Source organism: Bos indicus x Bos taurus, chromosome 20, assembly GCF_003369695.1.
Source record: "Bos indicus x Bos taurus breed Angus x Brahman F1 hybrid chromosome 20, Bos_hybrid_MaternalHap_v2.0, whole genome shotgun sequence".
NCBI classification, from domain to species: domain Eukaryota; kingdom Metazoa; phylum Chordata; class Mammalia; order Artiodactyla; family Bovidae; genus Bos; species Bos indicus x Bos taurus.
The window spans coordinates 23,756,636-23,769,016 of NC_040095.1; the positions used below are offsets into that span (position 1 = coordinate 23,756,636).

Below are 12,381 nucleotides of genomic sequence, written 5' to 3' on the forward strand. Positions count from 1 at the left end.
ACTATGGAGAATGTATTTGGAGAGCCAGTACAGTCCCTGCCTCTGGTCATGTTGCAGGAGTCATTTTACAGACGGAAAAGCGAGTTAAAAAAAATGGGACAGAGGCTTGCTGGAGTTCTGACTCCACAGCTGTCCCACCATCTTCATCCTCACTGTTGGGAATCTGCTGTAGGCCCTGAATCTATAGCCTCCTGCAAATTTCTTAACTTGAACCCAAAGGCCAACTGTCACCAGGGCTGTTTTGAAGCTTAAACTAGATTCTTATTAGGTAATATAAAGTAGTGGTTAAACATCTGGGCTCTGAGATCAATTTGCTGGGTGACTTTAAGCAAGTCATATATCTGTGCTTAAGTCTCTCTTGTAAAAAGGAGAATAACGGTAACACTTACCTGGAAGTGTTGAGGTATAGATTTAATGAGATGTTCTCTACACGCCCCTCAGCACAGGTCTTGCCTGGTACATAGCAAATCTTCAAGAAGGCTGGTGCAGCCTACACAATGATGGGAAGGGAGGTTACACAGAAAGAAAACAAAATAGAGATAAAGCAAATATAGGAAAATGTTAATGCTACCATTGTTCATTGTTTTTCAAATTTTCTATATGGTAGGAAAAAATCAAGTTGGGGGGAATAGACTGTCATTCTACTGCATTTAGAATAAATCTGAATGTATGACAAATGGTATAAATAAAAAGCAAACTCAAAACATATTTAGAGACACTTCCTTGCTCTTCTTAGGCACCAATGTACACTCTAGAGAGAGAAGCACCTGACGTTAGGCGTTAGGCGTCTGGGACCTCTTCTCTCCTGATAGGTTGATATGCTGTGCTTTCCAGGAACTTTCTCCTTGGCTCAGGGAAAGGGAAGTGGTAATCCCCAAGCTGTTTGAGGAAAAGCTGGTCTGTGATGGTGAAAAGGAGGAGGAGAAAAATCATACCATCTCTTCCAAGTTCCAATATATCTGGACCCCTAAGCCCGAGTGTTAGGTGTTGGGTATCTCTGCAAAAGAATGACTTGAGCAATTGTCTTCACCAGCATTTACTCCATCACTCAGCTGAGACTGATATGGGTGATTTGGTGCCAGAAATCATCGAGACCAGGATAATCATGCTATTCCAGCACCCATTGCCACAGAAAATCTATTGCACATATTAAAATAGAATACCCTTATTTTTCTACGCCAGCTTGGAACTCATGATAGAAAATGGGCCTGTTTTGGATCTTGGGATATGTAGAGATCTCCCCGAAACTCAGCTAAGAGCTTCCCCAATCCTTTTACAAACTGGGAAGTCATTAAGGATAGGAACTGGGAATGGACTAGCTAGTGGCTAGGCCACTTGGGAACCAGAGGAAGTAGGAGACAAATTGGGCAACAGGCTGTGGGAGGCTGGAAATGCAGCTGAAAAGGCTTCTCAAAACAGCATTAATTTATCCACACCAAGTGCCAGTCACATTACATAAACAGTCTCATCTTCACAGCAACTCTCTTGAAGTTAGTGTTTTGGTTTAATGGTTTTTCAAAAGAACTAGGGTTCATGGATCTGGCGGAGCCTGGGTTCCGACCCTAAAGCCAGAGCTTTTTCCTCGCCATCAGCAATACCACACCACCTCTATCTGGCTGACCTCACTGGGTTCCTGCATCTATAGGTGGGTCAGTCTCTAAGTCTCTTCTAATTATATCATTAGGTTGCTTTCCATCTCTGTTAGGGCAATCTTGTGTAGGAATCCAGATAACAGGTGCAAATAGAAGAGGATCATGCCCTTTAAAAGAGGATCTTGCATTACTCCTGTGAGGTATAAGACATCAACAAGGCGCCCAATGGAGGGTCACAAAGATTTCAACTTCAGATGATTGTTCAAGTTAGATGGATCTAAGAGTGGTCCTGAGAGAGACCTCTCACCCAAGCAGCTGAAGATGCCCCTTCCTGGGAGAGGCTTCCAGCTTGGGAAAGAGGAGCCAAGACTCCCGCAGAGCAGTCGAAGCAGGGTGTACGAAAAGTGGCCAAGTGCTTGGAGAGGTGGCTGGGGCTTCCGTGGGAGAGACCTGGGTTTTAGGGGATTTGGGGCTGTAGAGACATGCGACCCTCTGTTGTAAAGTCTATGTTCAGGTGCTGCTGCCTGAGAAAGTGCGGGGTACGGGTCTGGAGAAGGGCTCTAGGCTTCAGACAAAGTAAAGTCAGCACCAAGACGGCTCTCCTCCAGCCCTTCCGTAATCTGGGGTTATTCTGGGGAGTCCCCGCTGGAATTCTACATCCCCACCAAATCCTACATACATGGCGGGGCAAATGCTGGGCTCTGGCTTTGGCGATGGACGCTCCAAGTTTGTTTCGTGCCTTGTGGCTGGGGGAGGAAGAAAATGAAATCAGAATCGTTGACTTTCCCATTCCCGCCGTCCGTAGGCGGGAAGGCTGTACCCAGAGTTAGGGACCAGTAGGGGATGTCCTCCCCTTCTCTCTTGTCTGGCGCGGCCGGGAGGCTGCGGCGCCAATGCCAGCCTAAAGGGCGCTCGCGGGCCTCGGCCCCGCGCTCCAGTTCCCGGGGGAAGCCGCGTTGCCAGGTTGGGTTTAACGCCTCCGCCAAAGTGCAGATTGTCCGGGGCTGAAGGCGCCACCTCTGGCGCTCCGGCGCGAGCCGCCCCTCCCGCGCGGCGTCCCCCCCTCTCCACCGAGCCCTCCCTCCTCACCTCCACTGTAATTCCTTTGCCCCACCCCGACCACGCGCCTCCCCGACTTCTGGCCGGCCTCAGAGCCTCCCGAGCGCTGGGTGTAGAGTCGCCATCCCGGCCCGGGCCGCCGCCTCCGAGAAGTCGGCGCGGGGCTCCGGGCCTGAAGCGGACCCGGAGGCAGGATGCAGGAGTGCGGGGCGACCGCGGCGGGTCGCCGGGCCTTCGACAGCATTTGCCCCAACAGGATGCTGGATCCGCGAGGCCGGCCCATCAGCAAGCCCGGGAAGCCGGAGAGGAAGGTGGGGCCAACGGGCCGGGGCCGGGCGGGGTCTGCACGCTCCCGGCCCCAGGGCTGACCCGCGCTCACCGTTTCTGTGCCCGGCTAGTTCGCTCCTCCGCGGAAGTTCTTTCCCGGTAGCAGCGGCTGCAACCGGGTATCGGTGTACGAGGATCCCCCAGACGCCGAGACCCCTGCACTGCCAGGTGAGCACGGTGGTCCCTGCTCGACCCCTCGAGTTCCCCAAGTCGGGTGGGTGGGGCGCGCGAGGCTGAAAAGAACCTGGGGTTTCGGAATGTCTGGCGGCGATGCCCGCGGCTAGCCCTTGCGGGAGGCTCAGGGTCCGCCCGGCGCGTGTCTCGGGTTCTCGCCGCGCAGCGCTCACCACCATAGACCTGCAGGACCTCGCTGACTGCTCCTCGTTTCTTGGGTCCGACCCGCCGCCTGGTGGTGACTCAGCCGCCTCACAGGTACTTCCCCTGGTGGAATGCCCCCTGCCTCTCAGCCCAATGTTCTATTTCCCGAGTTTCCTTAAAGAGCCGTTTGGGGAGGAGAGCACAGGAACACCTGGTTAGCAGGGAGAGATGTCCTGCAGGAATCCGAACCGCGAGAATAGGAACTCCCTCCTCCCTCCTAGTATGTTAACGGTGGCTCCATTCTCAGAGCTGTTTTGACCAACTCTGCACAGGGAGGGCTCCCCTGCCAGACGGGTCTCCCGTTCTCCTCCCCATCTATTTCTTGGAGCTGCGGTAGAGCAACTCGGAGGTTGCACACCGAGAGATCAGGTGGGTGGGTGGGAGCACAGTTGCGCTCTGGGCACCAGATCAGCGCGTGCTCTCTGTCCTTCCAACATGCCTTTCCGGGTCATTCATTAACTATTTTCATTCCCTGGATGTCTAAGGAGTGTGGAGATTGGAGAATAACTTCTCCATCAAGACCGGAAAAAACGAAGAGAATTTACATTTGGAGGAAGCCAGAAGAGTAACAAAGGATTTGAAGAAATCTGACTGAAAACGTTGTTCTCTACAGAGATGGCCCTTCAGCAGATGGGCACTTTATAAAAGTCCTTTTCACCCTCTGCAAAGGCTACTGTCACTCCCATGAGGGAAAGAGGCATTTCCCCCAAGAAAACCTATCCTCTCACTTCCATCTCATTCCTACCACTCACCAGGGCTGAGACCAGAAGCCTGGCTCACTGATGGGATATGAAGTGCCCAGAAGGACAGGAGGTCCTAGCTAGATGGCACCTACAAGAAGAGCCAGTTCCAGGTTCCTGGCAGCAGGTGCTGGGGACATGAGAGTATAGAACTCTCCAGAGGATATGACCACCTCCTAGAACTGTGATTGGGATGGTGGAACAAAGTGTCCCAGGGTCTAAGTGCCTCTTAGAATTGGGCAGAGCCCAGGGAGACTTGGGGTAGGTGGCCACTGAGAGTAGAGACTAGTAAGGCAGGAAAAGTGGGCGTTGCCCTGCAGAAGCTATTTATTCTCTTGTTCTCTTAGAGTCTGGATGCTCAGATTAAAAAAAAAAAAAAGACAATACAGGAGCATCATTCAACTGACCCGGAGGGTTACATAACTCCCTTACTCCAACATGTTTATTTTGCAAGAGAAAAAGCAGGCTTTTGCTGAATTTTGGCTTATATATACAGAACTTAAATTTGACATCATGTTCTGTTTTAGTTTTTTTTTCCCCCTGCTGTTTGTGTTGGAGAAGTGCCAGGTTTTTATCTAATTGGGAAGATAGTAACAGAGTAACCACAGAAATATCATTGAACTACCTAAGATTGTGGCACTAGTGGCAAAGAACCCGCCTGCCAATGCAGGAGACATAAGAGACTCAGGTTCAACCTCTGGGTCAGGAAGATCCCCTGGAGGAGGAAATGGCAACCCACTCCAGTATTCTTGCCTGGAGAATTCCATAGACAGAGGAATCTGGCAAGCTACAGTCCATAGTGTCACACAGAGTCAGGCACGACTAAAGCGATTTGGCACAGCATGCACCAAAGATTAAGCCCACAAACCAGAGCCCACGAACCGAACCAAAGTCAGCCCATGTCTCCTTTGAGTTTCAGAGAGTTTTAAGGGCAGAGCTCTTTCCAGATGGCCCAAGAGATCCAGCAGTTGTCCTGGGGAAGGCAGAGCTGGTGCAGAAGGAGATACATCCCCAGAGGAAGACTCTCCAGGGGAACCCTCTGGCCAGTACACACTCTGGTTATATTTCTCCTTCCTGTTGGGGAAAGTGGACACAGAGAGGAAGTGCTCTAGAAGTGTTTGGGGTCCAGAATGGGCCAAGACCTGGGATAGCACAGGAGAAAGCATTTCCTGGGCACCATTCCCTTAGGTGGCCTCCAGTCTTCTTGTGGTAAGAGCTTTTCTCTACTAAGAGGGAGACATTTTAGCCCTTGGAAAATGCCTCATTTCTGACTCTTTCAACCAGGGAAGAATCTGTGCTTCAGGATCTGTCTGGGGCCCTCAGTCCTTCCTTGCTAAGCTGCCTTCCCTTTACAATCTCAGATTTCAATTGGTGCTAGACTTCTCTTCCCTGAAGGAAATGGATAACTTGTACATTCTTTGAAGTTAGAGTCAGATTAAGCTCTGACTTATTCTGGCCTGGAGAATTCCATGGACTGTGTAGTCCATGGAATTGCAAAGAGCGGGACACAACTGAGTGACTTTCACTTTCACACTTCAACTTCAGATTAAGCTCCTCTTCTCAGAAGTATCTGAATGGTTAAGATGGGCTTTTGGGAGACGAGTAAGATTAACCCAGAGGAATTAAAAAAAAAAAAAAAAAAGATGATAGAACAAAGATCATTAGAACAGATATTTCTGGTGGGCGTATTGGACGCATCTCAGATCATGCCCCTTGAGGGACCTCTTTCCCCTTCCCCGAGCTCTTCATTGGAAGCCAGGCTTTCCTAAAAAAAAAAAAAGAAAAAGAAATAGAAGCTAGAGGCAACGAGGGGTAGAGGAAAGAGGATTTGAAATAGGCACCAGCATTCTGGAGCAGAAGCTCCAGTTTCACTATTTCAAAGTTGGGTGCTTGGGCAACTCGATTTCTCTGAGTTCAGCTTCTCCATCAGGGGAGGAATCACTTCTTGATCTCTGCTAGCTTCCTGAACTGCTGTGAGAATTAACAGAGAAAATCAGCGTATAAGAGTTTTGTCAGCTCTGTCCGCGAATTAAGGGAATAAGAAATTTCCTGGCAGCCAGCATTTACCGTACCCTTTGGTTTCACTCACCCAGGCACATTGCAGGAACCCAGGAGAGCGTCCAGTCCACAATGTTAGAGGTGCATCACGCTGGACGGGGAAAAGTCAACTCCAACTTTTTGAGAAGCAAAACAGCAATAGGGACCACGCCGGCTGCATGCTGAACAGAGGCACTTTCCACATAGCATCCTTAGCCCATCATGTCTTAGCCGACCTTTTCCTTTTCTTGGTGGGGACGGGTGGTTTAGCTGTGATTGAGCCTTCTCGGGTTATCTGGCCTGGAGTTACTGTTTTGGATGCCCCTGCACGCTGGCAGATCTTGGGAGCAAGGACAGAGTGTTTGCACACCGTGCTCCCAGCTCTTAGAGCTGTGGCCCCTTGGTCTGTGAGAGGTAAGTCTGAGCTGGAGGTCTGCGGCCTCACTAGGCGGCGGAGGTGAGCTGAACACAGTTTCCGCGCCTGGCAGGACCCTCGCAGCAGGGTCCCCACTTGGAGTGTCCCTCTCCCCACCATGGCAGTGCAAGCCTCCTGGATTCCGCGCCTCAGGCGGGACTTTGATTTTCAGGTATAAGTTTCCACTGTGAATGCGTTTGGGCTTAGACCTGCCACCGAGTCCCAGAGGTTAGCTGACCGTCTAGGAAGTGTTCTAGACCCCCCAGGCTTAACATTAACTAGTTTTCACCTCTGGTTTATTTCAGAGCCATTCCCTGCAAACGGCAGCGGACTTCGATCTGCAGGATTTCAGAGACACTGTGGATAATCTCATTGCAGGCAAGTGCAGTTTCTGCAGTAAAATTAAAGCGGGGGTGTCTTCCACCCCTCAAATCCTACAAGTTCGAATTTCGTGGCCCTGAAGGTGGTAAACTGTGTACCTATTAACAACTCGCCAGCAACTCATCAAAGTGTCAGGCTCTTCCATATTTAGGGGATCCCCTCCCTTTTCCTTATGGTGAAGATGAATCGCTGGATCGCTATAGATAGCCTTTTCTCCACTTGCCAGTGCAACTTCTGGAAGAGAGCCCAGCCTTAAGCTGTGACGTGGCTAGGAAGAGCCTGGGTGACAGGAGTGTGCGGAGTAGTGGATTTGGGTGACTTCAGACAAGTTTGCCCCGGCCACTGTGGAGGTTCAGTGTAGAGCGTCTCAACAGGCATTTATTGAGCACCTGCTGAAAGTGTACAGGATATCAAGAAGGGCCTGGGAATCGTGGGGATTGCAGAGTGAGGGTTGATTTATCAATAAAGAAAAATCTCTATATAAACCCTACACCCATAGTGACATTTTGCCCCTGTAGTTAGCCAGGCGCGAGTCTGAGGCTGCAAACCCAGCTCCCTCTCTTCCTCTTCATCAGACTCATCCTCTTTGATGTCGCCTTCCCTGGCGGGTGGAGATCTCCCGTTCTCTCCTAGCGACGTCCTGCCATTTGGTCCCTGTCTCTCCCCGCCGCTGAGCCCACCTGAAGTGCCCCCGCCAGAGCAGTACTGGAAGGAGGTGGCCGACCAGAACCAGAGGGCATTGGGGGACGCGCTCATCGAGAATAATCAAGTAGGGACACTGGGCTGGCGTTTAGGAATCCTGGGTTAGGGGCAGGGCATGGTGCTCGGGGACGAAGTGGAGGCTGCAGGTGCAGAAATGTGCCCCGTTGGCACGTTAGAACCAGTGGATCAGTCCAAGTAGCTGCTATTCCTCCACTGGCTCAGTTTACAACGTCCCTAAGTGGGAGAAATCCTACCCACCGGATTTTTATTAGGGCCACCAATATTTATTGAGGGCCATATGCCTAGTATTGCGCTTACCCATTTACTTTTCCTCATTTAATACCCACAGACATTGAGCTAGATACTCTTACCAGCCTCACTTTGCAGATAAGGAAACTGAGGTACAAGAAGATTGAACTTCGGAGGCAGAATCTGTATCTGCCTGTTGCCCAAGTCAGCACTCCTCATCACTATACGGACGATTTACTGAGAAACATTCTAAGTGCTTTGTAATAAAAACTGATTATTCTCACCAGTGTAAACGTTCTTGGGCCCCCAAGTTTCTGATTAGACGTGAGGATCTGGGTTCAGTTCCTGCCGAGTGTACAGACGAGAGAGAGCACGGGAGCCTACAACTCGATGTTTGGGTCCCCTCCTGCAGCTGCACGCGACGCTGACCCAGAAACAGGAGGAAATCGCCTCCCTGAAGGAGCGCAATTTGCAACTGAAGGAACTAGCCAGTCGGACCCGGCACCTGGCCTCGGTGCTGGACGTAAGTGGGGCGCGGGCGTGTAGAACACTGCATAAGTCGGAAATACTCCTGTGTACCCTTCACCCCCACCCTGCTCCCAGTGTTGGGACTCGGAGAGGGTCGAGGGAAGGAGAGGACCGCTGGCAGCTCTCTGAGTCACTTGCAGGGGTCTGCCGAGTCGCGCTGTTGGAAGTTAGCCCAGGCCTCCTTCGAGAGCCAATCAGAGGCGAGTCTGGCTGGTCCCAGGGCGGCGCTCCTCCTCATCTCTTGTAGAAGCTGATGATCACCCATTCCCGGGATCCCGGGGCGGCAGCCGAGCCCTTCCTGCTCAAGGCGACGGCCAAAAGGAGCCTGGAGGAGTTGTTCAGCGCTGCGGGACAGGATTGCGCGGAAGTGGACGCCGTTCTGAGGGAGATTTCCGAGCGCTGCGATGAAGCTCTGCAGAGCCGCGATCCCAAGAGGCTCCGGCTGCAGCCCGAGCCCCAGAGCCTGGACCGCAGGCCCGGGAACCTGCACGGCGCCTTCCCGGGGCTGCGCACAGACTGCAGCCTGAGCACGCTGAACCTGAGCCACAGTGAGCTCGAGGAGGGCGGCTCCTTTAGCACCCCCATCCGCAGCCACAGCACCATCCGCACCCTTGCTTTCCCCCAGGGCAATGCCTTCACCATCCGGACCGCCAACGGGGGTTACAAATTCCGCTGGATCCCCAGTTGAGCTGGTATGAGGTCCTCCGAAACACTGCCTCTATGCAGATTGAAGCGCCTGGAAGCTAAACGCGGGTAGCTGAAACCTGGTTTCTCAGAACTCCCTCTGCAGGATCGATACCACCCTGAAACTTTTTTTTTTTTCTTTCCAGGAACAAGAACGTAAAACGTTTTGATACTGATGCACTGTAAAGTTCTGTAAAATACTGTATAGTCCCTCCCCTTTTCACAGCGAAACCGTGTGTATGTGTGTGTGTGCATATATCAGTCAATTTTAAAGTATTTATTTTTAGCAGCTTTGAATTATGTACTTTTCAGAGCTGGAAGGGGACCTAAAAACCACTTCAATTTAGTTCAGTCACTCAGTCGTGTCCGACTCTTTGCTACCCCATGAATCGCAACACGCCAGGCCTCCCTGTCCATCACCAACTCCCGGAGTTCACTCAAACTCACGTCCATCACGTCGGTGATGCCATCCATCCATCTCATCCTCTGTCGTCCCCTTCTCCTCCTGCCCCCAATCCCTCCCAGCATCAGAGTCTTTTCCAATGAGTCAACTCTTCGCATGAGGTGGCCAAAGTACTGGAGTTTCAGCTTTAGTTTTCTATTCCTTCTAAGGAACACCCAGGCCTGATCTCCTTTAGAATGGACTGGTTGGATCTCCTTGCAGTCCAAGGGACTCTCAAGAGTCCTCTCCAACACCACAGTTCAAAAGCATCAATTCTTCAGCGCTCAGCTTTCTTCAGTCCAACTCTCACATCCATACAAACCATAGCCTTGACTAGAGGAACCTTTGTTGGCAAAGTAATGTCTCTGCTTTTGAATATGCTATCTAGGTTGGTCATAACTTTTGTCCCAAGGACTAAGCATCTTTTAATTTCATGGCTGCAGTCGTGATCTTAGCTGTTCTTAATTACATAATGCCCTACTTCTACAGGAAGCAAAAGGAGATTGGAAGAAATTAAGTAATTTTCTACAATCACAGGCGTCATGCGAACCTTCTGAGTGTTCTCACTACTTTTTTCAAAGATTGTAGGTCCAGAAGCCAGGTCTTTGGGTGAACAGTTTCAATACATCACTCATTTCCCTTGATCCATGAAGAACATTTAATTTCGCTACTATTGAAACTTTTCATTGTAGCTGAAGGAATAAAAAATTAGGAGAGGTTAGGATTAAGAATTTCTAATCACTTGTCTCAGGGCAAGCAATAGAACAGGTAAGTGCAGATTCTGAGTCAATGGGTTTTAGCAAAAACAGGTGCTAAACACATTTGTTTGTAATGATTATTCTTATAATTTTGTAAGATTTATGATAAATATTTATATGAATAATATAGTTTTACTTGTCTAAACAGAATAACCACAGAAAAAGCAAGCTTTCTTAGTAAAAAACATTTAAAGAAAATGGCATATCCCACGTGAAAAAGAATGTATTTTAACGTGTTCATTTTTATTTTTTTTGGTAGAAATCAAGTGTGGAAATCTTGGTAAAACTATTTATTTGAATTCCATGGATAAAACTAGGGTACACATTCATGTTTCATATTTCTTGGCTTCATCTTCTAAGAAAAATGGGGGTGTTACCAATGCCTTCACTTTGCCTTTTGTTTATTCCCTTTTGAGTGCCATTCCTTTTCCTATTCTGTTGTGAAATTTTGTGAGTGGAGTATGTCAAGCAGTGATTTGTCCCCACCTCCACAGTCCTCATCATGAGGGCTACTTCTTGTCTTTGGGGGCTCAGCCTGGGCATGTTTCCAACCCTGTTACACCACATAGCTGGTTCTGCCACCTGAATGCTATTCTGAATGGAGTGATCAGGTAACAAACAGGTGAGCTGGGCGGGGTGGCAGAACCTGCTTCTCCAGTTTATCCTGTGTACTGTTATCTACACTGAAATGGCCATTTGGAAAACAAACAAAAAGGTGACAGAGCACATTTCCTCATACTTTGTCTAACAAACGGACTCAAAAAATATACTGGATGGTTCAGAATTCTTTGTATCAGCTTAAATATGAAGTCACTGCAGTTCAGCATCAGAGGAAACAAAACAAAAACAAAACGCTTTAACTTGTTTCGAGAAACAGTCAGCTTGTTAAAAGTTCTTTTCCTCTCCACTCAATTAGTATTTTCATAATGCATTAGCTTCAATGACAGAAAAGTTAAAAAACTATATGTATTTTTCTACTTGTCTTATGCCTCGAATTTAAAAAATTATAAGGCTTATCAAGAATTCCGTGTAAGGTGGTCGGTGGTTTGGGGCCCTTCCCTGAGCTGAATGAGCCCACACACCACAGCTTCCTTGACCTGGTGTTTTCCTTACTTCTTTGGGATGTTAACCACCCAATGACTGAGTGCTTATATTAGCAGTGAAGGGAGCTGTGCCCACTAATATATGTCCTTATGTTCCTTCCATGGTATGAATTCTTGTTACTGCTTGTTGCTGGTTTAGTAGAAAACATCAGTGAGAACAGCTTTGAACCAAATCTTAGCCATTTTCTCCATGATTCTTTGAGCTTATGTTCAGCTGTGTGATCTAGCCTAGATCATGAAGACATGTTAGCCTGAAATTATCACAATAATTTCATTTCAAATAGGACCAGACACCATTCAAGATGTTGGGGAGTCAATCATGAACAAAACCAAGACCTTGTTATACAGAAAATAAAGCAGAGTTTAGGGATAGGATGTAACCAGAATCATTATTTTAGATAACATGGTTGGAGTGTTTCTCGAACACTTTCTATAGCAGCACAATCAGTTTGAAAAAAGAGGCACACACACTTTAGCTAAATTATTTTTAAGGAAATGACTTCATATTTGCAACAGTTAGATGTTGTTGTAAAGTAGTGGTTCTTAAACTGTAGCATGTATCAGAATCAGCTATGCTGCTGCATGCTAAGTCGCTTAAGTCCTGTCCAACTCTTTGCGACCCTATGGACTGTAGCCCATCAGGCTCCTCTGTCCTTGGGATTTCCAAGGCAAGAACACTGGAGTAGGTTTCCATTCCCTTTTCCACAGAATCACTTACAGGGCTTATTAAAACCCAGTTTGCTGGGACCTCCCCAGAGTTTCTGATTTAGTGAATCTGGGTAAAGTCTGAGAATGACAATTTCTTACAAGTTGCAAGGTGATGTTGATGCTTGGACCTAGGACCACTGTTGTAAAGAAATTTTTTAAAGATAACTTTCAAAAAGATTAAAACAAACAAAAACCAGCTGACCTGATGGCATGAAAATAATTCTTGTGATTTAGGATTAAGTTTTTAATAATAAAAATCTTATCTTACATTCAAAAAA

At 48.5% G+C, this 12,381-nt stretch overlaps 1 protein-coding gene across 1 annotated transcript; it reads left to right on the forward strand.

The window, feature by feature from the left end:
• The first annotated feature begins 2,707 nt into the window (after positions 1 to 2,707).
• On the forward strand, positions 2,708 to 9,449 carry MCIDAS (multiciliate differentiation and DNA synthesis associated cell cycle protein). Its single transcript, XM_027520512.1, has 7 exons — positions 2,708 to 2,962; positions 3,050 to 3,146; positions 3,319 to 3,410; positions 6,854 to 6,926; positions 7,505 to 7,698; positions 8,293 to 8,403; positions 8,656 to 9,449. Exons 1-7 carry the CDS (start codon positions 2,846 to 2,848, stop codon positions 9,094 to 9,096), a joined length of 1,125 nt encoding a protein of 374 aa, XP_027376313.1. The 5' UTR covers positions 2,708 to 2,845; the 3' UTR covers positions 9,097 to 9,449.
• The last annotated feature ends 2,932 nt before the right edge of the window (positions 9,450 to 12,381 follow it).